Source organism: Urtica dioica, chromosome 9 (genome assembly GCF_054948205.1).
Source record: "Urtica dioica subsp. dioica isolate 48M chromosome 9, U.dioica_male_clone48M_v1_H2, whole genome shotgun sequence".
NCBI classification, from domain to species: domain Eukaryota; kingdom Viridiplantae; phylum Streptophyta; class Magnoliopsida; order Rosales; family Urticaceae; genus Urtica; species Urtica dioica.
In genome coordinates this window covers 19475086-19497221 of record NC_142764.1, presented here as the reverse complement: position 1 = coordinate 19497221, position 22136 = coordinate 19475086, and the positions used below count along the sequence as shown (strand labels likewise).

Here is a 22136-nt window from a genome sequence, read left to right as displayed (position 1 = left end):
ATGTCGTCACCAGAATCATCGTCATCTATGATATAGCGTTAAATGTTATAAGAGCGACGCAAAATTCTATTTTGGCGGGATTAAAAAATGTGGCGTCGGTTGTACACATAGTGACGCCGAGATTCGTGGCACATTCCTAAAGATGCCATGTCAATTTTAAACGCAAAAAAAAAAGGTAAAGCGTCGCTCTAGTGCCAGTGACGTTATATGGGTGACTTCGAAGCCCATTTTTGTACTAGTGTTGTTTGATGTTCTTTGTATTTCAAAATTCAATGATAATTTGTATATATATAGTTTCTCAATTAACCAACTATATAACTATTCATAGCTTGAAACTTTTCTTGCACGTTCAAATCAACTCTTGCTAGCAACTTTTCTTGCACTGACATTCAAATCAACTCTAAGCAAGGCAAGATAATCAATGAATGAAACTATTATTTTTAGTGTAAATACTATTATTTTTAAAAGAAAAGTACCCCGCGGAAATGTGATATTAAAATACCCGGAGTCATTCATTGGTTTTAAATTTTTTAGTGGATTATATTATCCACCTCATTATAGGGAGATATTAAAATAAAATATGAGCAAAAAAAAAGGGATATTAAAAGAATTAGTATGGAGAGAGAAATGGGAGACGATCTCATTCACGAGTATGGATCGACAATCGAATTTATAGTTACCATAAAAGTATCATATTCTAATCCAACAAATATAGCAGTGATGTGTTCCTTCGTAGTGGTTTTTGTTCAACAGATCAACAAGCAATTCCTTATTATGAGAAAAAACTCATTCAGCGAGAGTGAAATGTTTTTACTATTTTCCAAGAGAGTTTTGTACTGTGATTTCTTTGCACGTATCTGTTATGCCTGAGCCTCCAAGAGGCGTCTGCATACACAACATTAATTTGATTTTAAAACCAACTCACCAAAATTATCTACCAGAAACCGAACCACTCTTTCTAATTGCAATCATGTCAATTGAACATTTGGTACTTACAAGAATTATCTACCGTAAACTGAACCACAATCTTCCTAATTACAATCACGTCAATGCAACATTTGGGAAGACCAGACCAACACCGCGTCCACCAGATGCGTGGGCTTCAAGAAATGTCTGTAAAACCAGTGTAACTTTTAGGTTGTTTTCTTAGAACCCTGCAAGTTGCAACAATTGTATCTTTTAGAAAAACTGTCCTGGGATCGAGTTCTTGTTGGAATTTCTTTGTCGAAACCTCTCTCACAAACAGAAAACGAAAATAAATAAATGGCAAAGAAAAGACACAAAAGATTTATAGTGGTTCACTTTCAATGAGAAAACTACATCCACTTTGCCGCTGCAAGACTATAAACCCAATTGAGGAGATGTTTACAAGTACAAGTGTTTCTTGTATTTTAGGATGATAAGAATACAACGCATAGCACCATTTATATATACTAAGGAATTGTGCAAAGTTACTCTCCCCAACCGATATGGGACTTTTTCCAATTCCTCAAATTAGGCTCCACCACCAACAATCTCCCACTTGGAAACTAATCTCATCACGCGTCTCCATCCTGCAGCGGCGACTCAACTCATCAGACGAGGAGTCCAGCTGAGGTCGAGCACGACCTCAGTTTGTCATACGACACAGACTTCGTAAACATGTCGGTGGGATTCTGACTCCCTGCGATCTTCTCAAGCACCAATACACCATCTTCTAACGCCGACTTGATGAAGTGGTATCTCAGCTGTATATGCTTCGTCCTCGCATGATACACTGGGTTCTTCGTCCTGTCACTGTACAACACACAGAGACACACACATATAAGCAGGGGCGAAGTTAGTCCTACAAGGTGGGGTCTGGGCCCTCAATTTTTTTTAATATTTTTCATTTTAGTCCAATTGAATGTTTATTTATAAAATAAATTTAATATTTGTTCTCTTAATCTTTTTTTTTTTTTTTATGAATTTTAGCCGCTCTTAATTAATTTTATTTTGTAATAATATATATATTTTATTTATAATTAAAATTTATATTTAAAAAAGTTTATTTTAAAATTAATGGTTGGTCCTTTGGATTTTTTTTTTAAAATTTTACTCTTTTTTTTACAATTGGCCCCTCCTATATATAAATGATGGCTCCGCCCCTGTATATAAGCCATAGTTCTCTTTGTGGTATTCGTCGACAAATCGTATCATTGGTTACATATATATATCAACAATCCGTATGTAATATACAAATCGTATCATTTGATGACATATATATGTTATTAGTAAAAGACACAATTTGTTGACATATATGTCAGAAAATGACATGACATAATGTCAATAAATAACATGACATAATGTCAGCTTGAGCGGCAAGTCGAGCTCGGCGAGGGTCTTCTCCGTCTCAGTTCTTATTTTTTTCAATGTTGATGAAGATGGTGGTAGGGGGAAAATGAGTCCGAGTGAATAAAATAAAAGAGAAAGAATAATAGAGCAAAAAAGATAAATCAAGCAAGAAAATAAAAGAGTAGGGTAAAACTGTACATAAATATTTCCCTCTCTAATTTTTAATTTTAGTTGATTATAGGAAAGTTATTATAAATTTATAATTACTAATAGATCCGTCCATTACACTTTATTTAAGCCAGTAGTTGTTGATGGAGAATATGACTCGATGTATAACCTAACGCTCATTAAACGGTATTACTCATAATCAATTTTCTATAATATACATTTGATTGTTTTCGGCCAAACAAGTGGTTATAATGGGTTTGTTTTTTTTGGATATTACGCTGAGAAGTGTGTTTCTCGCACTTTTTGCAAAAATGACGTGCATTTGTATTTCATTTTTAAAACAACGGTTTTGTTATGTGCTTTGTCATTTTCACCATTGGTTGCTTATTTTTCAATTTTTGAATCTGTCACTCATTCTCTGCTTCGACGATAGAAGGTTTCAAACCATGAAGAGTGTGGGAGAATTATTTTGGATCTCGGCTCTCTCCGGCGAGGAGGTGTTCGAAAGTCTTCTTGGTCCCGATGCGCTTTGTCTCCACCGATCAACGCATAATCGACGCGGCGACGACGATCCAAAAGGTTTCCAGAAGGTTTTTAGAGCTTTCGTAGTGAGGAAGAGCGTGAAGAAGAACGCGGCCATGAAGGGCAAGGTTGACGACATCAAGAGGACAAGTTCAAGGTTTCGAATCAGGAAGAGCGTGGGAAATTATTTTGAACCTCGGCTCTCTTCGAAGAGGAGGTCTCCGAAATTCGTCTCAGTCCTAGTGTGCTTCGTCTTCAACAATCGCGCAGATTCGACACGGCAGCGATGATCCATAAGGTTTTCAAAGCCTTTGCGGTGAGGAAGAGCATGAAGAAGATCGTGATCGTGAAGCGCAAGGTTGACAGCGTCGAGATGACGATCTCTGCTTCGATTTCGTCAAAGGCATCTATTCCGACGTCAGAGAGTGTCGAAAGTCCGTGATAAGAGGCTTATTCGCTCATTCATTTTCTTCTTTGGCTACTTTTTGCATTTTTCTTTTGGCTACGGTCTGCATTTTTCTTGGCTATTGTCTGCATTCTTCTTTGGCTACTCTATGCAATTTTCTTTTGATTACAGTCTGTAATTTTCTTTTGGCTACTGTCTACGTTTTTCTTGGCTATCATCTGCATTTTTTTCTATCGTCTGTAATTTTCTTGGCTATTGTCTTCATTTTTCTTTGCAGGAAAATAAAATGAGAAAAATGGAATTACGAAGAGTTTCTCTGGTCCCAATCATCACCGAAAGAAGCTTTGCCCAATCGTCGCCGGGAAAAAAAATCGATCCGTGAAAAGCGTGGTTATTAGAATATTAATTTTTCTTCAATCAATCAACAATGCCATCAATGAAGAGGATGACTCTGATATCATGAAAATTTAGAGATTTAGAGAAAAAAAACAGAGTTTGAATAATGATGCGTAAATAAAAAAAATATAATAACATGAGTATATAATTATAATACAATCAAATAAAGAAACGATTGAAATAAACTTACATTGAGAAATATATTATACTAATACGTATATCTTTCACATAAAGATTCAGATCCCTTTATCTACTTTCTCCATTCTTTGAGTCTTGAGCCCACACTTGACGAGTTATTCACAATTATGTGCGTCTATCAAATGATCAGCATGTTACTTATTATACTAGCCAACTAGTGATCATAACATTTAATTGCTGTCGAAAATAATGCATCTTAGATATAGATAAGCTTCAACAAGTGTATTATTTTCACGTCACCGTATAGCTAATCATTAAGACTTTTTCATTGGGAACCCAACATAATATAAATATATTCATAGTCATACAAGTCAACTCCATAAGTATGGTTTAGCTTTAGGTAATACTATCAACCAATTAAATATATGTAGTGTTTTTTATTTATTTATTATTATTAGCAATCACCGAGACTTTAATATACAAACCAAATTCAAACAAAAAGAGAATAAATATTTGCAAAATTATATGCTGATTAATAGCAATAAATTTGTGCCATCTTATAGACGCAGTCTTAGAGGGTGCAGTCTGACAGCCGAAAAAAGACAAATTCAGACAAATGTTTTATATTTATTTAAATTGTCGGAAAAATATATTTTATATTTTCGATTTATTGTAATTTATAATCATTTTTTTTAAATTACGTAAAAATATTCAATGTTATAAAATCATAGTTCCATTACTACTTAGACTGTTAAATTGGATGGAAATACATATGTAAACATAAATAAACAATTTATTACTATGTTTAAATATATGAATACAAATTAAAAATTCCCCCCCTCTCTCACACACACATACATAATATGTGTGTGTGAGAGGGTTTTAATTTTGTTTATATATTTAAACATAAAACATTATTTTTAATTTTTTTCAAGATTTTCAGATGCCTAACGTGTCTTTCCATCTATTTTAACAGTCAGGTAGTAACGAAGATACGATATGTAACATTGAGTATTGTTATAATAAATTTTAAAGAATAAGTATTAAACTGCAATAAATAAAAAATATTGAATATTTTTACCGTTAATATATATTTGTTTTCTTTAGGATTTTCAGATGCTTAACGTGTATTTCCGTGTCTTTCCATCTATTTTAACAGTCAGGTAGTAACGAAGATACGATATGTAACATTGAGTATTGTTATAATAATTTTTAAAGAATAAGTATTAAACTACAATAAATAAAAAATATTGAATATTTTTACCGTTAATATATATTTGTTTTCTTTAGGATTTTCAGATGCTTAACGTGCATTTCCATCTATTTTAACAATCAAATAGTAACGCGTATACGATTTTGTAACATCGAGTATGTTAACTGCAACTTTAAAAAAATGAGTATTAAACTGCAACAAATCGAAAACATCGAATATTTTTACCGCCAACAACTCTTTATTTAATTACTAAAGTCATCAATACCAAAAGAGTATTAACAAAGTAGCTTAAACAAACAGCTCATTTTATTTAAAATAATTTGTTTGTCCTTGAAGCAAAAAACACACGGTCACAGAAGTTCTACTTGTTCCACCTCCGGGATGGAAGCTTCCATTTATTTTGGTATTTTCGGAATGGGACAAATATATTCGTTTCATATAATGCTAATTTTTTTTGGGCGTTGGATAATCTAATTTATGAGATCTAACGGCCCAAAAATTTATTGCTTTTATGTTGGCTAAAGCCTAGTTGACTTACAGTGTAGAAAAAATTTGATTGAAAAATTATTTTGGGGTGATGTAGTTAAATAGTCAATTTAAAGATATGAATTTGCAAAATATCCAAAGTTTGTCTTAATATAATGAAATAGCCAAAATATACAGTAATCTGGTTTCAATTTTTTTTTATTATAAGATTAATTTTTTTGAAAGTGATAAATTTTTTATGAAAGCCAAAAATTTTAATCTTATCCGTAATTTTTTTTTGAAAACGTAAATTTGACTATTTTGTTGAAAAATTTGAAACTTTAATTATTTTGCTAATCAATATCATCGATAGTGTTCTATATATATTGAGCAAAAGATAAATGCATTAAAAAATATTATATATTAGTTACATATTCTAACTTGGTACAGTCTGTCTGAGTCAAATTTGGGATATAAATTTAAAAAAGAATAACGCGGACTTTCTTTCAGATGAAAATTCTAATAGAATAATGGGTTATTATATCAATTAAGAAGTTGATTGTTTTATTGTTTGCTTATCCGTGAAACAAGCAAAAAGAAAGAAAGAAAAAAAAGGGGGGGATGAAATTGAACCTAATTAATTGGTCTTTCCGTGATCATGCAACAACAAAATCATAAAAAATAAATACAAAATCATAGTCAACGCGTTTTTGGCAAAAATATAATCTCGTTGTACAGCAATATATCAAGGCTGTATATTCTTCCTATTATATCGAAATCGAATTACCAAACTGCACACGGAAATCCATCAACTCGCCACAGAAAAGTCCAGAGTCAAAACCGCTTCCACACGCACAAAATCTCTGTCCCTCGCTCCGATCCCAACTCTGAATGTAATTGTTAGTTACTGAATCTCCGAGGGCAGTTTCGGGATTTTAATCCCAGTAAACGACGTCGTTTGATAAGGAAGTCGCACCATGCACACACGTAGAAGGCGAAGACTCTCTCTCTCTCTGCCACAAGAAATAAGAAATCCAAAACAGATATAATTGGAAATAACAAAAAAAAAAATGAATAAATAATTTTACAAAAATATAATAACTTTTTTATCATCAATGTCAGAAGGAAGATTTTTATATGAATCTTTCAGCTTTAGGTGTCTTGCACGAAATATAACAGTGCTAACCAGAGAGCGATAGAGAGATTTTTAAACGGAAATTAAATATTTATTATTTAATAATTTTTTCGGTGTTTCTCTCTCTGGTCCGACTTTCCTGTATAAATGTCGGAGCACGTTCTATGATAAAGACGACGAGGATTATTGGTTCGTGATTTTTGAAGTCTTTTCCATTAGCTGATCAGGATCGTTTCGTTGATTTCGAGTGTACACGTGGCGATCATCCGAGAAGTTTCCACGAGTTTTGTTCCTCACTCTCGGAGGATTGGAATTCTGGTCTTGACTTCCAGTGCACGGTAATTTTTGGAATTTTTTTTGTTGGTTGGTTTTACGGGGGAGTTTATTGATTGAAGAAGGTATAATTGCGAGTTTTGGTTGGTCCAAGAAAATTGGAAAAAGGGGTTTTTGGGTATATACCCACTTTTTGGGCTAACATTTTAAATTAATGCAACAAAATCGTGAATCAAAAGCCCGAGGATTGACAAAAATGTCCTTCACTGCTCTCACGATCACACCATTTGAACCCCTTCTCTTCTTCGTCTCGTGATCAACAAGCGAACCCCGATTTGAAAAATAGAAAAATCATCTCTCGTTTTCAATTGAACGTAACCTTAACCGGTTTTTGTTCGACGTTTTGGAGTCAAGTTGTTTATCATTATTTTCTGATTTTAGTTTCTATTTCGCCGACCTAGAGTAGCGAATTGATCATCAATGGTTGGTTGATCTCGCCTGGGTTCTTGTAGGTGGCGAAGTTGGAGCCTTTGAAGGAGTGAATTCAGGTACGTACTTAAAGGCAAATATTCTGATTAGAGTGATCGGCATTTGGTTTCTTCGTCGTTTAGTTTCTTCATTGGTTTCTTCTACGTTTTACTTCGAAATTCTTTGTGAGGGAATTATGCGTTTATTTTCTTCGTTGTGGAACTTAATACTAATTTATTTGTTATTTTTTCTGTTAATAGTAACGAGTGTTTATTAGATTTCCAAGCATTATAATTTCTTATTAGGTAGTTTTTTTCAAGCTTGTTAATATCTAAGTTCTATTTGTTTGGTGTAATTAGGTTTTGAGTTTTCTCTGTTTTTTTTTTTTTTTTGTAATTAGTATCTTCAACGAAGTTTGCTTATATCAGTGGAGGAAGGATAAATAACCCGAAAGACGAAGAAACAGAGTGATCTGATGAAATAAAAACAAGAGACAAACACAGAAGATCAAGTCCGAATTCAAAGCAAACAAGAGCAAAGTAACGTGGTTGCGACAACCATTTCTCAGCTGGAGATAGAGTTGAATGATTATTTCACGTTGGTGGTATACCTGTAAACCAGGGAAGAGAACTGAACTGGGTTTTCAAAACAAAAACAGTGGATCAGCCTTTTCATTTGGACTCTGTTTGTTCGGGGATTCAGATATGGCTTGCTAGGAATGGCAAGTTTGCATATCATAATGCGAGGAGCACTAGATTTTTCCTTCCATGGAAACAACATACAAGACATTCTCTCACCTCTTCGGAGCGGTAAAGACTTGGATCTCGAGGAGGTCCGATCCGCCTAATGTGTCGAGAGACTTTTGGATGCCCGATCAGAGCTGTCTGGTTTGCTACGATTGTGACTCTCAGTTCACCCTGTTCAACCGGAGACATCACTGCAGGCTCTGTGGCAGGGTTTTTTGTGGAAAGTGCACAGAAAATTCAGTGCCTTCCCCAGAAGAGGGCGAGAAGATCAGGGCTTGCAATTTCTGTTACAGGCGATCCGAGCAGGGAATATTGGCTTCGGTGGATTTCGAGATCAGGGTTTCGAATCTAGGCCTCGATAGTGGTTCGCCGACAGCTCTGAGCTTTACCAGCGCACAGTCGAGCGTGAATCTTACTCGCAGTAGTGTAACTCTTGACTCTGTGCCATACTCTTTTGGGCTGTATCAGCAATCAGATCGGGATTCTGGCCACAGCTCTTCCACGTCGTGTTTAGCTGAAGCGAGCACGAACACCGAAAACCATGGGGCTGCCGATGAGATCGATGGCCTTGTCACCAAAGGTGGATATTCATCTTCAGAGCAGCATAGAATTTCAATGAACAGGTTTGTATGTTTCCACTTTTTGAGATGTTGTAAGAGATGGGCTGCGTAAGTCTTTTCAAGAGAATTGATTTCATTTGCCTAGTAAGCTCGGAAGTTAACACAGTAAGCTTGTGCTAATAGTAAAGGCTGAATTAGTCATATTCTTTATCTATCTGATTTTTGGTTGGTGGGAGCTTAGTGTTATATTAGGGAGGCGAGGCATCAGTACGGGTTGTTGGTTTATATTCTTGTATTAAAGAGTGGGAGATAGTTATATGGTTTGGTGTAGATAGATTGAATAATAAATTTCAAGCAATAAATCCTAATTTCTAGTCTAATTCTTTTTCGTATCAAATTCCGAGTACAGTTTGTACCAGATGGATTCAGAAGCAGACCGTTATTCTTCAGTGAATGCCTATCGCAGTTGTTCCGACTATGAAGAAATGAGCAATGACGGGAATGCAGAGTCAAGAAGTCTGAGCAGCTCTCCATTAGATCACCGTCGTTTCGACTCACAAGACTTGGAAGGAATACTGATCGCTAGAAAGGAAGACGAGCATTACATTGGCGATGAAGGCGAACCATCTTCTTCGATATATGCCGACAGCGGTCTTGATCCGGCCGATGAACCTGTTGATTTCGAGAACAACGGTCTCCTTTGGCTCCCACCTTTGCCAGAAGACGGAGAAGAGGAAACGGACGAAGATCTACTTGACGATGACGAAGAATTTGGGAACTCTACTGGAGATTGGGGTCGTTTACGAGTCTCGAGTAGCTTTGGAAGCGGGGAGTCTCGAATTAGGGACCGTTCAAATGAGGAACAGAAGAACGCGATGAAGAATGTCGTTGATGGACACTTTAGGGCTCTGGTAGCTCAGCTGTTGCAGGTCGAAAACCTTCTCACGGACCCAGAAGATGACAAAGACAGTTGGTTGGAAATAGTCACGTCACTGTCGTGGGAGGCTGCGATGCTGCTGAAGCCAGATACGAGCAAAGGTGGAGGGATGGACCCGGGAGGGTACGCAAAAGTCAAATGCTTAGCCTCTGGAAATCGTCGCCAGAGGTAAATCCCGGGACCATTTTCCTCTGACTTTCATGTTTAACTTATTATGGATTATTTTTTCGTCTGGATTATCAAGCGTTTACCACTGGACATCTGTGTCGTTCGCTTTCCTGATTCAGATGTTTATAATGCCTTTTCTTTTAGTGCGATTGTTAAAGGAGTTGTTTGTAAGAAGAATGTGGCTCACCGCCGAATGCCATCTAAAATACATAAACCCCGTATCTTTATCCTTGGAGGGGCTCTAGAGTACCAGAGGGTAACAAACCACTTGTCGAGTTTTGACACTCTGCTGCAGCAGGTTCTAGTCTGCGCTTATTTTTCTGCTTTCTTAGTTTTTCTTTGTTAGGAGATATTTCATTTGCAGCTTTTGTTACCTCAATTGTTTGAAACTTTTGTCTAGGAAATGGACCACTTGAGGATGGCGGTGGCAAAGATAGAGGCTCACAATCCCGATCTTGTGTTGGTAGAGAAGTCTGTTTCCAGATTTGCTCAGGAATATCTTCTTGAAAAAGACATTGCACTTGTTCTGAATTTGAAGAGACCACTTCTAGAGCGCATATCCCGATGCACAGGCTCTCCTATAGTACCTTCCATCGATCATCTCTCGGCGCAGAAATTAGGCTACTGTGAAGGATTTCGGGTGGAGAGGTTTCAGGAGAATCTGGGCTCTGCTGGGCAGGAAGGGAAAAAAACGGTGAAGACGTTGATGTACTTTGAAGGCTGCCCAAAGCCCTTGGGCTGTACTGTAAGTCCTGTAAACTATAAAGGAGAAAAATGGGATGTGCAGATCAACGCTGTATCATGTTAGCCGAATAAATTATATTGTGTACACCTTGACTGTTTTCTTCTCCATACAGATTTTGCTGAGAGGTGCAAATGGAAATGAGCTGAAGAAAATCAAACACGTTCTCCAATATGGAGTTTTTGCAGCCTATCACTTGGCTATGGAGACATCTTTTCTTGCTGATGAAGGAGCATCTCTGCCAGATCTCTCACTGAACTCCCCGTTACCCATGGGATTTTCAGATAAATCAAAAAGCATGGACAAGTCTATCTCCACTGTATTTAATGCAGTGGGAAAGTACGAAAGGTCCCAGGAGCCTCAGAGATCGAACAGTGTCCCCACATCAGATATTTCCTCGCATGTCGAACCTTCACAATCGCGCAGCAAATTCAACTCGTTACCCGCTGACAACGCATGCCCAGTCAGTTCTGATACTTTCAGCAACCCTTCCCTGACCGAGAAAGGTCTTGCAGATAGTTACGCTGCCGATCTTTCTACTCTCTGTAGCTTGGGAGATGATCAAAATGAAACATGTAGTGTGATGTCACGGGGGGTAGCGTCGCTGACAACGGACGATATTCCTGCTGAGATGTGCAACATTCCCATCTTGACCGACCCGGGCTCGTTAGATGCTTTGGATCAAGGAATGTTACCCAAATTGAAAACAGAGCTACGCGTGATAACTAAGTGCCCGGAGGGAAGGATTGATATTGAGGATTCCGGGGCGTTGCAAGAAGATCAAGAACCATTTCCTCCATCCCCGTCCGACCATCAAAGTATTTTGGTATCATTGTCATCCCGGTGCATTTGGAAGGGGACTATCTGTGAGAGGTCTCATCTGTTTCGAATAAAATACTATGGAAGTTTCGATAAACCTCTTGGACGGTTTTTGCGAGACCATCTATTTGATCAGGTGAGTCTTGTATTATACAAGACGTCTTATTTTGTTTTTTTTAAACGAGAACTTTTGTGAGCCCATCTTGTTTGAAACTAAGAAAATTGATCTGCGTGACAGACATACAAGTGTAACTCCTGTGAGATGCCATCAGAAGCACATGTCCAATGCTACACCCATCGACAGGGCACGCTGACTATATCAGTCAAGAATCTACCAGAAATTCTATTGCCAGGGGAGAAAGAAGGGAAGATCTGGATGTGGCACCGATGCCTTGTGTGCCCAAGAATTGATGGTTTTCCTCCAGCGACTCGGAGGATAGTTATGTCTGATGCCGCGTGGGGTTTGTCCTTCGGGAAATTTTTGGAGCTCAGTTTTTCTAATCACGCAGCAGCGAGCAGGATTGCAAGCTGTGGCCATTCTTTGCATAGAGATTGTCTGCGGTTCTATGGGTAACGCTTTGCTGTTTTCTTATGTGCTTTATCTCAAACTGAAATCCGTTAATCTATTCAAGCATAAAATTTGAAAGTGTAGAACTTCAGTTGTGTTATACCTTTGGCTCTCAATTAATAAAACGTATATGTATTTATGCAGATTCGGGAAAATGGTCGCTTGCTTTAGATATGCAGCAATTGATGTCCTTTCGGTTCATCTTCCACCTTCCCAAATAGATTTCCCTAACGAGAAGCAAGAATGGATACGGAAAGAAACCGATAAGGTACACTGATAAAAAAAAATCTTGGATGTGTGGATTTTGAGTTTTCCCTTCGGTGGCTAATTTGACCTTTTACCTGGCTATAGGTTGTTGACCGAGTTGACCTTCTGTTTTCTGAAGCACTGAATGCTCTTAGTCAAATAGCAGAGAAAAGATCCGGTGCAGCAGTGAGAACATCTGAATCAAGACGTAAAATTGCAGAATTGGAAGAAATCTTGCAAAAGGAAAAGCAAGAATTTGAGGTCTGGTTGATTTTTCTAAATCACATTTGTAGGTCTAGTTCCAAGGATTCGATAATAGTCTCAAGGATATTGACGGGCACAGTCATTTTTTCATTACGCATTTAAACTTGTGTTTTATGTTTGCGAAACTAGTTTCTTACTCGTTTAAACTTCTTTTTTATGTTTGTGAAATTAGTTTCTTACAATTTGACGTTCTTCAGGAATCAATTATGCAAACTTTAAGCAGAGAAACGAGGACGGGTCAACCTATGATTGACATTCTTGAGATCAACAGGCTGCGACGGCAGCTACTTTTCCAATCTTACATGTGGGATCACCGCCTGATTTATGCAGCCGGGTCCGATAACCAGAACACGCTGGATCAACTGAGCCGCTCGATTTCTGAGCCCGAAGACAAACCGGCTGTTAATATTGAGAAAATTGCCGAGAAGAGTGTGCCCATTAGGACTGGAAAAGGCTACAATAGTTTCGACTCCTTTCTCATGGATGAAAAGCGTAACAAAAGCTTCGAGTTTCCTGTGTTGTTAGATGCCAGCGATGCTCTCTCCGTTTCGCTTCATACAGAACGAAGTTATGAAGCAGACGACAAAGTTCTTCCGTCTCCTTCAGCTAGCAGCTTCGATCTATCTGAAAAGTGGGGGTCCCCAATGAACATCATGCGCAAGACTCACTCAGAAGGAGAATTTAATCACAAGGCAGATTTGTCGGACACTCTCGATGCAGCATGGACAGGTGAAAATCACACGGGAACGGTGATCATGAAGGAGGATATTGACGATCTGTCTGATTCGACCGCGGATGACTCTTTGTCAACAATCTCTGCACTTACCGAGAAACTAAACCCCGATCATACAGACGACCGTTCCGAAGCTTTCTATCCTCTACCACCTGTCCCGTATAATAAGAGCCTCGAGAAAACGGAAGATTCTGTAAGCTTGTTGAGCATGCCATTTGTTAGCTTCTACCGTTCGTTGAATAAGGGCTTTTTCGCCAGCCCTCAAAAACTTAACAACCCACTGGGAAACTACAATCCTGTGTATGTCTCCTCGTTCCGAGAGTCGGAACATCAATGTGGGGCTAGAATGCTGCTTCCTGTCGGGGTCAACGACACCGTGATTCCTGTTTATGACGACGAACCCACAAGCATCATAGCTTATGCTCTCGCGTCGCCCGATTACCACAGCCAGCTCAGCGATGACATGGAAAGACCGAAAGAAAGCACAGAGTCTTTGTTTTCGTCGTTCTCCGACTCGCTGAATTTTCAGTCGTTTCATTCTGCAGATGACTCGATGTCTGAATCTCATAGAAGTTTTGGGTCTTTCGACGAAAGTTTTATGTCCCTTTCTGGGTCTCGGAGTTTGGATCCTCTCAGTTACACAAAGGCTTTGCACGCCAGAGTTTCTTTCGCAGACGATGGTCCGCTCGGTAAAGTTAAATTCTCGGTGACGTGTTACTATGCGCAGCGATTCGAAGCTTTGAGGAGGATTTGCTGCCCTTCGGAACTTGATTTCGTGAGGTCTCTTAGCCGCTGCAAGAAGTGGAAAGCCGAAGGTGGAAAGACAAATGTATTCTTCGCGAAAACGTTAGACGACAGGTTTGTCGTCAAACAAGTCACCAAGACAGAGCTCGAATCTTTCATAAAGTTTGCTCCCGAGTATTTCAAGTACCTCTCTGAATCAATCAGTACCGGAAGCCCCACTTGTCTGGCCAAGATTCTTGGAATGTATCAGGTAAGAATCATCATGACTTAAAACTTCTCTGCTTCACTACATATATTGAATAAATGTTGATCTTGTCGAATTAATACTGGCAGGTTACATCAAAACATCTGAGAGGAGGGAGAGATATAAAGATGGATGTTCTGATTATGGAGAATCTTATGTATAAGAGGAGTGTGACGCGGATTTATGACCTCAAAGGGTCGCATCGCTCGAGATATGCTCCAGATGTTGGTGGGAAAGACAAAGTTCTTCTGGATCAAAACTTGATCGAAGCAATGCGTACAGCTCCCATATTCCTGGGGACAAAACCCAAGCGTTTGCTTGAGAGAGCTGTCTGGAACGATACCGCTTTTCTCGCTGTAAGTGATCGGATTTTCAAAACACTCTATTTAGACCAATCGAAATAAATACGCTGATCTCAATCATAAATTTGACCTGTTCTGACGCAGTCCGTCGATGTAATGGATTACTCGCTTCTGGTCGGGTTGGACGAAGAGAACCATGAATTAGTTCTCGGGATCATCGATTTCATGAGGCAGTACACGTGGGATAAGCACCTCGAAACATGGGTCAAGACATCGGGGATTCTCGGAGGGCCGAAGAACACGGCTCCAACGGTTATTTCGCCGAAGCAGTACAAGAAAAGGTTCAGGAAAGCCATGACGACTTATTTTCTGATGGTCCCGGATCAGTGGTTCCCTTCAGCCATGGTTCGGAGTCACTCTCATTCTGACTTGGGCGAAGAGAACAACTCTCTGGGCCCCGACGAATGATTGATTCGGTTCGATTTCTACTGTTTTAAGTATCATCCTTTTTTTTTTATTAATTCTTTAAAACTATAGAAGTTTCACTTGTATTATTCTCGACTAAGTGGGATTAGTGGTTATTCGTTAGAGGATTGTGAAGAAGGCTGTTGAAGCCAGGGGTATATATGTCAGGGGTACAGAGTATTGGATGGCCTCTCCATGAAATCCTTGTAGGGGAAAAGAATACACATCTTTTTTTGCTTGTGTAGCTGTTTTTTTTTTGCCCAACTTTGTACATGTAGTTCATTCAAAGAAAGAGAAATCACATGTATGTGTTAGTCAACATTCGTCTTGTATCTCTCTGTATAGATTTTGAACAGAAATTGAAATTCCTTTATTTTTCCCCTCAAATAGCTCTAAGTAGTTTTGGAATCTGCTAATCAAGTTCTCTACTTATTATGGTTTTATGGCTTGTAAAAAGAAAAGAAGAAAAAAAAGGACTTTAATAACCAAACATTGAAAGATACAACGCTGGATCAGATAATCACAAAACTGGCAAAGATAATCAGAAAGTCTCAGTTCTCAAAGCTAAATTTATACAGAGCTTTTCACTTTTCTGTTAAAATGAAGATAAAAGTAACCTCTGTATACAACAGGGTAAGTAATATAACGGGTTTTCAATTTTCACAGAGAGTGAAAAATGAATGTAGATATACAAAGTCTTCTATAGGTGACAAAAGAGTCCTAAGCAAGAGAGCGATTAGTGACACGTGTTAGAACCGTTGATTTTGAGGTCTCCTTGAACAGCCACACCATTGTGATTTAATTCAGTCCCTCTCACAAAACCATTCCATCTTTGTTGCAGAAATTCATATACTTCGACGTCCCTGAAACCAGAAGTCCAAACCATTACACACAGAATCATATACATATAATATATATATATATAAACAAACAAAATTGCAAAATCATATGATCATGTCTTATTATGTACCTGTGGTTGACTGGAATCCTCGGTTGGTAATAACGAGGACCTTCATCGATTCCCTCGCATATTATTTCACCGTTTTCATCAGCATAGCAGACTATCCCATTACTCTGATCCTCAAAAACCTGTTAAAGAAAAGAACAGATTAATATAATGAATCTCAAGCTCATTAAAACATGCCATGAAAAATAGACAAAACTGTGTAGTTGACCTTCTCTCTAAAACATGATCTAATACTGAGTGAAGGTGACACTGTTTTTTTGGCTGGAATGTATTTGACTTTGAGCCGTGAAGGTTTGCTAAAAGGCCTTATGACCAGGCTTGGTTTTTGTGTTGACATGTGGAGAGAGAAATAACATGTCAAGGCCATTAAGAAAACAGAAGAAGAAGAAGAAGAAGAAGATGGTGATGAAGCAAAAGTAAGGAGAGAGTGAAGGAGAAAGAAGACTTGTATGAAGTTAATTGGTGTTTGGTGGGGCTTTTTAAGCCTAACTTAAATAGTTGTAATGGAAAATTGGTTTTGTTTTACGAGTTGTGTTATAACTTATATTATAGGACGTTTATTTTAAGGTAATGGAGGAGGGGTGACTTAATACCCCACCTTATTATACTTATTTAATTTTTTTTCGGCATATAAAAACTCAATTATTGATGGGTTAAGTCATATCACAATGCCATTACATATTGGTAATATATTAACTCGTGGGACCCACGGTGCTTATCTTCTACCTGTTGATGCCGGTGAATCTCTATTCCTGTCGTTTCTTATTGCTGGTGTTATTATTATTATTATTAATGTTATTATTATTTTGACAGTTTTTTATTATTATAGTTGTTCTTCTTTTTTTTAGGGATATATTATAGTTGTTCTTGTGAACTAGATTGAAGCCCATTTCAGAATTTAATAAAATAGACATAATTGTTAAAAATTAAATTAAACTCTATTTTTTTTTTCTGTACTATTTTAAAACGGGTATAGTGTATATTTAATTAACCACAATTAATTAAAAATATATAATGCATGATAAATAAGTGTTAATTTGTGTCAAAATTATCGTCTTATCAAGAATTTTGCGTTTAAAAATTGTGGGAAGTAACGAGTGATGCATTATTTAAATGTAGTGAAAAGAAAGACTTTAACACTTATTACATTTAGGAAAGTCTATAGACATTTATTTTAGTACTTATGGATAAGTGACTTGTATTGTATCCAAATATTCTCCTATTTCGTAATGTGTTGAAAACTGAACAACATCAACCTAATGATTTTGAGAGTTCGATGTTCATTCTTATTTACATGGAGTCTTTTGTATAAAAATATAAAAATGAAATACCTATATATAAACTATGTAAAATAAAACTCCGACATGATGAAAAATACCCTCTTAAAACTAATTTTATGTGACATCGAGCTCGTTCAATGAGTACTACCTAATATGATCACCAGTGAGAAGAAGAAGAAGAAGAAGAAGAAGAAGAAGAGTCACTTATCTTAGTTTGCCCGCAATTTCAAAATATCTAATCAGTTAACATTTAGGGCGGATTAAATATATAATCCATATAATTCACCTTTTTAAAGTTTTATATATAAGAAAATAGTTTATTGATATCAACATTTCAATATTTTCATAATACTCACCGAAATAAAAAAAATAAATAAACAAATAATTTCGAAAAAAAATCCATAAATCTATAAAAATCTCATCACTAGATATTCCTATCGACGCGTGAATCTCGCCAATGACCGATGTTTTTGCCTCCGACAATCAACTTTCTTGCCTCCTAAAATTAACGTTAATATCCACTAATTATCACTAAACATAATCAAGTTAGTACTATTTATTGTAAATGCATAAGATGTATAATAATATATATCATTCGCAATTATAAAAACTCAAAATTGACGATATTTGCTGCATATGCATAAGTTGGTTGATAATATTTACTATATGTGAAATTAAAAATTGAAATTGGGATTAATAAAATTTATCACAAAGATTAATAGCCATTAATCATCACTAAACATAGTTTGATTTATAATATTTATTGTGTATACATAGAATGATAAATAATATTTATCACGCAAATTTAAAAATAAAGATGAAACGGACGATTAATAATATTTACCATTTGCGAAATTCAATAATACATTAAATATTCCGTATTTGATTGTAAGAACTCGTCTATAAAAGATGTTCTTTGAAGTGAATGCCAAAAAAAAAAAAGAGTGATTAACAATGGAACAACGAAGAGGTGTGTAAAAATTGAGAAAATTTGGCCACAAATCTAGACAAACCAAAAACCATATAATAAATCTTAGCAACATAAATTGTTTCAAATCCTCTAATTTCATAATTTTTGTAAAAAAATGATGATTACGAATCAAATTACAAGCTTTTACGACTCCAACTCTCCGATGATAAAAAGATTAATATGGAAATATAATATAAGATTGGTTATTTTTTTAATTAAGTAATGATTTAACTATAATTTTAACTCTCCCTTAATTTTTTAATCTCTACTTTTTATTTTCACCTAATGTCTTTCAAATATATGATATATCACAGATCTGTACTTTTTATCTTCACTTAACCTAATTCAAATATATATATATATATATATATATAAGAAAAATCGGAGGCTTCGAGGAGGGTGGTGCGTGAAGCAAATGGTGCGGACACGATAGGCATGGAGAGTTATGGAGTCCTTTAAGGTACGTGATCTTGAAATCTTTGTCGCTTTGATTTGGGAATTATGGAACCACGTGAATAATATCTGTGCCGGGACGAGCGCGTGGGCGCCGAGCAATCTCGCGGAATGGACATGCGGCTACGTCGATGATTACCAAGGTGCCTTAAGCGTCCACAAGCAGCCCAAGGCTGCTGACCAGGCTCGTTCGTGGAAGCCCCCGTCGGAAGAAATGATTGCAATCTCGGTCGACGTGGCTATCGACGCGCACGAGGATGTGATGGGTGTTGGATGCATTGCCCGGGACTCCAGAGGAGTGGTGTTGGCGTCTGAGATCGCTACGAGGAGCCAAGGACTCTCCCCTCCTCATGCGGAAGCCACGGCGATTCTTCAAGGTATGCTGTTTGCGTGTGATATGGGCTGGAAGAAAGTTGTCATTCAATCTGATTGCATGGAGGTTATCTCGGCTATTCAGAGTGCCGTTATTCCGGTGACGGAGTTAGGAACGATCCTTAGCGACATCAAGGTCTTGTCTTCTAATTTTTTTGGTTTTGGATTTTCTGTTTCACTCTCATGATTGTAATAGAGCCGTCCATAATATGGCTCACTTTGCACTTATTCATGTAGCGGGCGCCCGGTGGTTGGGACTCGTGCCTCTTTGTGCTTTACAAGAGGTCGTGAACGACCACCGTGGTATTAGTCCATGATTGTAACTACGGTATTCTTTCGCCACTTAAGTGGGGGTTTAATATAATCTCCGTGGTCCCGTCCACGTTTCCTCAAAAAAAAAAAAAAAAAAAAAGTGGGAAACAAAATAGGTGGCTCAAAATAAAACACCACCGCCCTTGAGCATTCAATCCGATTCCCTAGTTATATATATATATATATATATATATATATATATATATATATATATATATATATATATTTTTTTTTTTTTTTTAATAGAACGGATTTTCCATTAAAATTGGGTAAAAAACCCATCAATACAGGAGAATAACACCTTAGTACATGGATTACCAAGACCTAAGTCGAGGTGAATCTAACACTAAATTCCGGTAAAAGTACGATATGTGCAAACTTCCGACAACGGGAAGAATTACAAGCACCAATAGAGCACACAAGAGGCTCGTTAAAAAACCCAAAGAATGGCGATGGAAAAATCCAACCAAACTCGGTCCGAAAACCACGAATAGGGTGGCTCTTCAACCTGCATAGATAAAAAAACTAACAGGAAATCCACTACGGGAGTTGGGACTACGGCTAATCCGAGTCCAAAACAAACCAAAACAAAACAAACATAATAAAAATTAAAATGATCCAAACTCCAATCAAGAACCCTAAAGTTAAACTAAAAACCAAAAACCAAAAACCAAAAAACAGCCGCCAAAACAGAAAACCAACCACAAAAACCCAGATCTACTACCACCTCAGATCCAACCAACCCAGATCTGCGAACCTTCGTCAATCGCACAACGATCGGAGAGCAAGAGCCCGACGGCGCTCACCGACGGCGGACGCACTACGATCGGAGAGCGGTAGCTCGGACGCGGACGCGCACAACGACGACACGCTGAGAGCCACCCTCCGAGGGTCAGACGCGGACGGCGGTCGCACCGGAGACCGGCGGTGAACAGCGTCGACGAACTCACAGGGACGACGGATCTGGAGCGGCGGTAGCGTGCGGGCTCGGCGGCGGTGGCGTACGGGCTCGGCGGCGTTGGCGAACGGGCTCGGCGGCGTTGGCGTACGGGCTCGGCGGCAGTGGCGTGCGGGTTCGGCGGCGTTGGCGTACGGGCTCAGCGGCGGTGGCGTACGGGCTCGGCGGCGAAGAAGCGGAGAAACGGCAACCACAGAGAAAGAGTCTCGTGGAGAATCGCCCTCCCCTCCGGGCCGGAGCCGCGACAGTGACGGCGTCCGAGAACCCAGAGGGGCGGCGGCGACGATTAGGGTTTTTTCCTCAACTGTTTCGAAGTTTCTCTAGGAGAGAGAACGCAAAATAAAACGCCTTAAAAGCACTTAAAAAATGGGGTGCAAAAATGAAAAAGGATAAACGTTGTCTGCCATGTGTTTGGCTTTATTATTAGATTCTTTTTCTCTCTTCTCTTCATCCGATTCTTATTGAACAAAGAATATCACACGCAAAAAAAAAAAAAAACACAAAAAATGAATCATGATTTTTTTTTTTTTTTTAGGGAAAAAAATGAATCATGATGATGAATATTGAAAGTTACAAGAAAAAAAAAATACGTGGCCATATAATAATAATAATAATGTATTTTTTTGGCGTTTTATGTGGGGAAATCGGTTTTCTAAAGTGCTGATCACGGTTTCAATATAATATAAATATAATAAAATAATAATAATACATATTGTCGTTTTATAGTGGGCAAAAAAGCTGTTGCTTGTTATTGGCTTGGCATACGTGAACGGTGAACCAACTTAGTGTATAACAAAACAGGCATATAAATTAAACTTATAATTGTGGCTAATGTTTCAATCTATCGGTGATGACTATGAATGAATAATAAGATATTATTAATAATTCGATTGTACAGTCATATTAAGTCATAATCATATTTCAAAGACTTTTATTTATTAATTTCTCTCTCGCCTGGGCTGGCCGGCTAGTCTCGTCGTCATCATAATAATCATCGATTATTTGTACAATTGCTTTCTCAATTTCAGATTAGAATAAAAACTTGGTTGACAAAAAGAATATGAACTATTTATATCTTTCAAGAAAACCGAAGATATTTGACAACTTTTTTTTATTTTTCTCAAATACATATAAAAATGAATTCTAACTATCTCCCGAGAAAGGTCAATGAGATTTACATGCTTATATTATATATGTATGTATATAATATATACCTATTGGTTGTAGGATTGGTATATATTCCCCATAAACAGTTTTGGCTCCAAAGTAATGGTACACATTGTAAATTTAAAATGTATGAAATCGTATAGAACACATGAGAATATTCTCTTGAATTTGCATATGGCATATGAAACTCCATAAATATCAGTCCCAAAATGACAGCTAAACTTCTTAATCATTAACAGTAACACTATAGAAAACCAAATATAATTTATTAAGAAATCATTCTATTCTACCAGTGTCAGTGTATGAAGAGAAGATTCCACAGTCTTATCCCCTCGGCGCCAAGAATTTCTTAACGAACTATATATTCAGTCAAATGCCTCAATATAAAGAGTTTATATATTTATATAGCATTCGGCGTTGTTTTGTGTGCTGTGGTTGTCACCTAAAAAAAAGCTACAAACACTTTGAGGAATTGGTATTGCATTAAACCTTCCAACGCAATGCAAAACAATTGGTCAAATCAAGAGACGAGTGTAGTGAAATATATTAAATTTGAATGACATCCTCTTGATAAGTGGAAGTAGTTATATATTCTCTCTTTTTTTTTTTTCTTCTAAAAAGT

The 22136-nt window shown here is 37.4% G+C and overlaps 3 protein-coding genes across 5 annotated transcripts; 2 read left to right on the top strand and 1 right to left on the bottom strand.

Moving 5' to 3' along the window:
- Window positions 1-6740: 6740 nt before the first annotated feature.
- FAB1B (phosphatidylinositol-4-phosphate 5-kinase family protein) lies at window positions 6741-15378 on the top strand. Of its 3 annotated transcripts, none has more exons than XM_089624882.1 (13): window positions 6741-7094; window positions 7542-7577; window positions 7898-8866; window positions 9213-9908; window positions 10053-10206; window positions 10309-10653; window positions 10766-11605; window positions 11708-12039; window positions 12182-12305; window positions 12389-12544; window positions 12745-14274; window positions 14358-14624; window positions 14715-15378. In XM_089624882.1, exons 3-13 carry the CDS (start codon window positions 8265-8267, stop codon window positions 15036-15038), a joined length of 5370 nt encoding a protein of 1789 aa, XP_089481008.1. In that variant the 5' UTR covers window positions 6741-7094; window positions 7542-7577; window positions 7898-8264; the 3' UTR covers window positions 15039-15378. The 3 variants fall into 3 exon arrangements, with proteins under 3 accessions (XP_089481008.1, XP_089481007.1, XP_089481006.1); XM_089624881.1 differs by having other exon boundaries at window positions 7491-7577; XM_089624880.1 differs by lacking the exon at window positions 6741-7094 and having other exon boundaries at window positions 7293-7577.
- Window positions 15379-15552: 174 nt separating this feature from the next.
- LOC149385567 (LL-diaminopimelate aminotransferase) lies at window positions 15553-16513 on the bottom strand. Its single transcript, XM_089624883.1, has 3 exons — window positions 16211-16513; window positions 16006-16124; window positions 15553-15898 (listed from the first exon to the last, which is right to left on the bottom strand). The coding sequence occupies exons 1-3, from the start codon at window positions 16367-16369 to the stop codon at window positions 15772-15774; spliced, it is 405 nt and encodes a 134-aa protein (XP_089481009.1). The 5' UTR covers window positions 16370-16513; the 3' UTR covers window positions 15553-15771.
- Window positions 16514-18697: 2184 nt separating this feature from the next.
- Window positions 18698-19264, top strand: LOC149385566 (uncharacterized). Its single transcript, XM_089626359.1, has one exon. It carries the CDS (start codon window positions 18698-18700, stop codon window positions 19262-19264), a length of 567 nt encoding a protein of 188 aa, XP_089482485.1.
- The last annotated feature ends 2872 nt before the right edge of the window (window positions 19265-22136 follow it).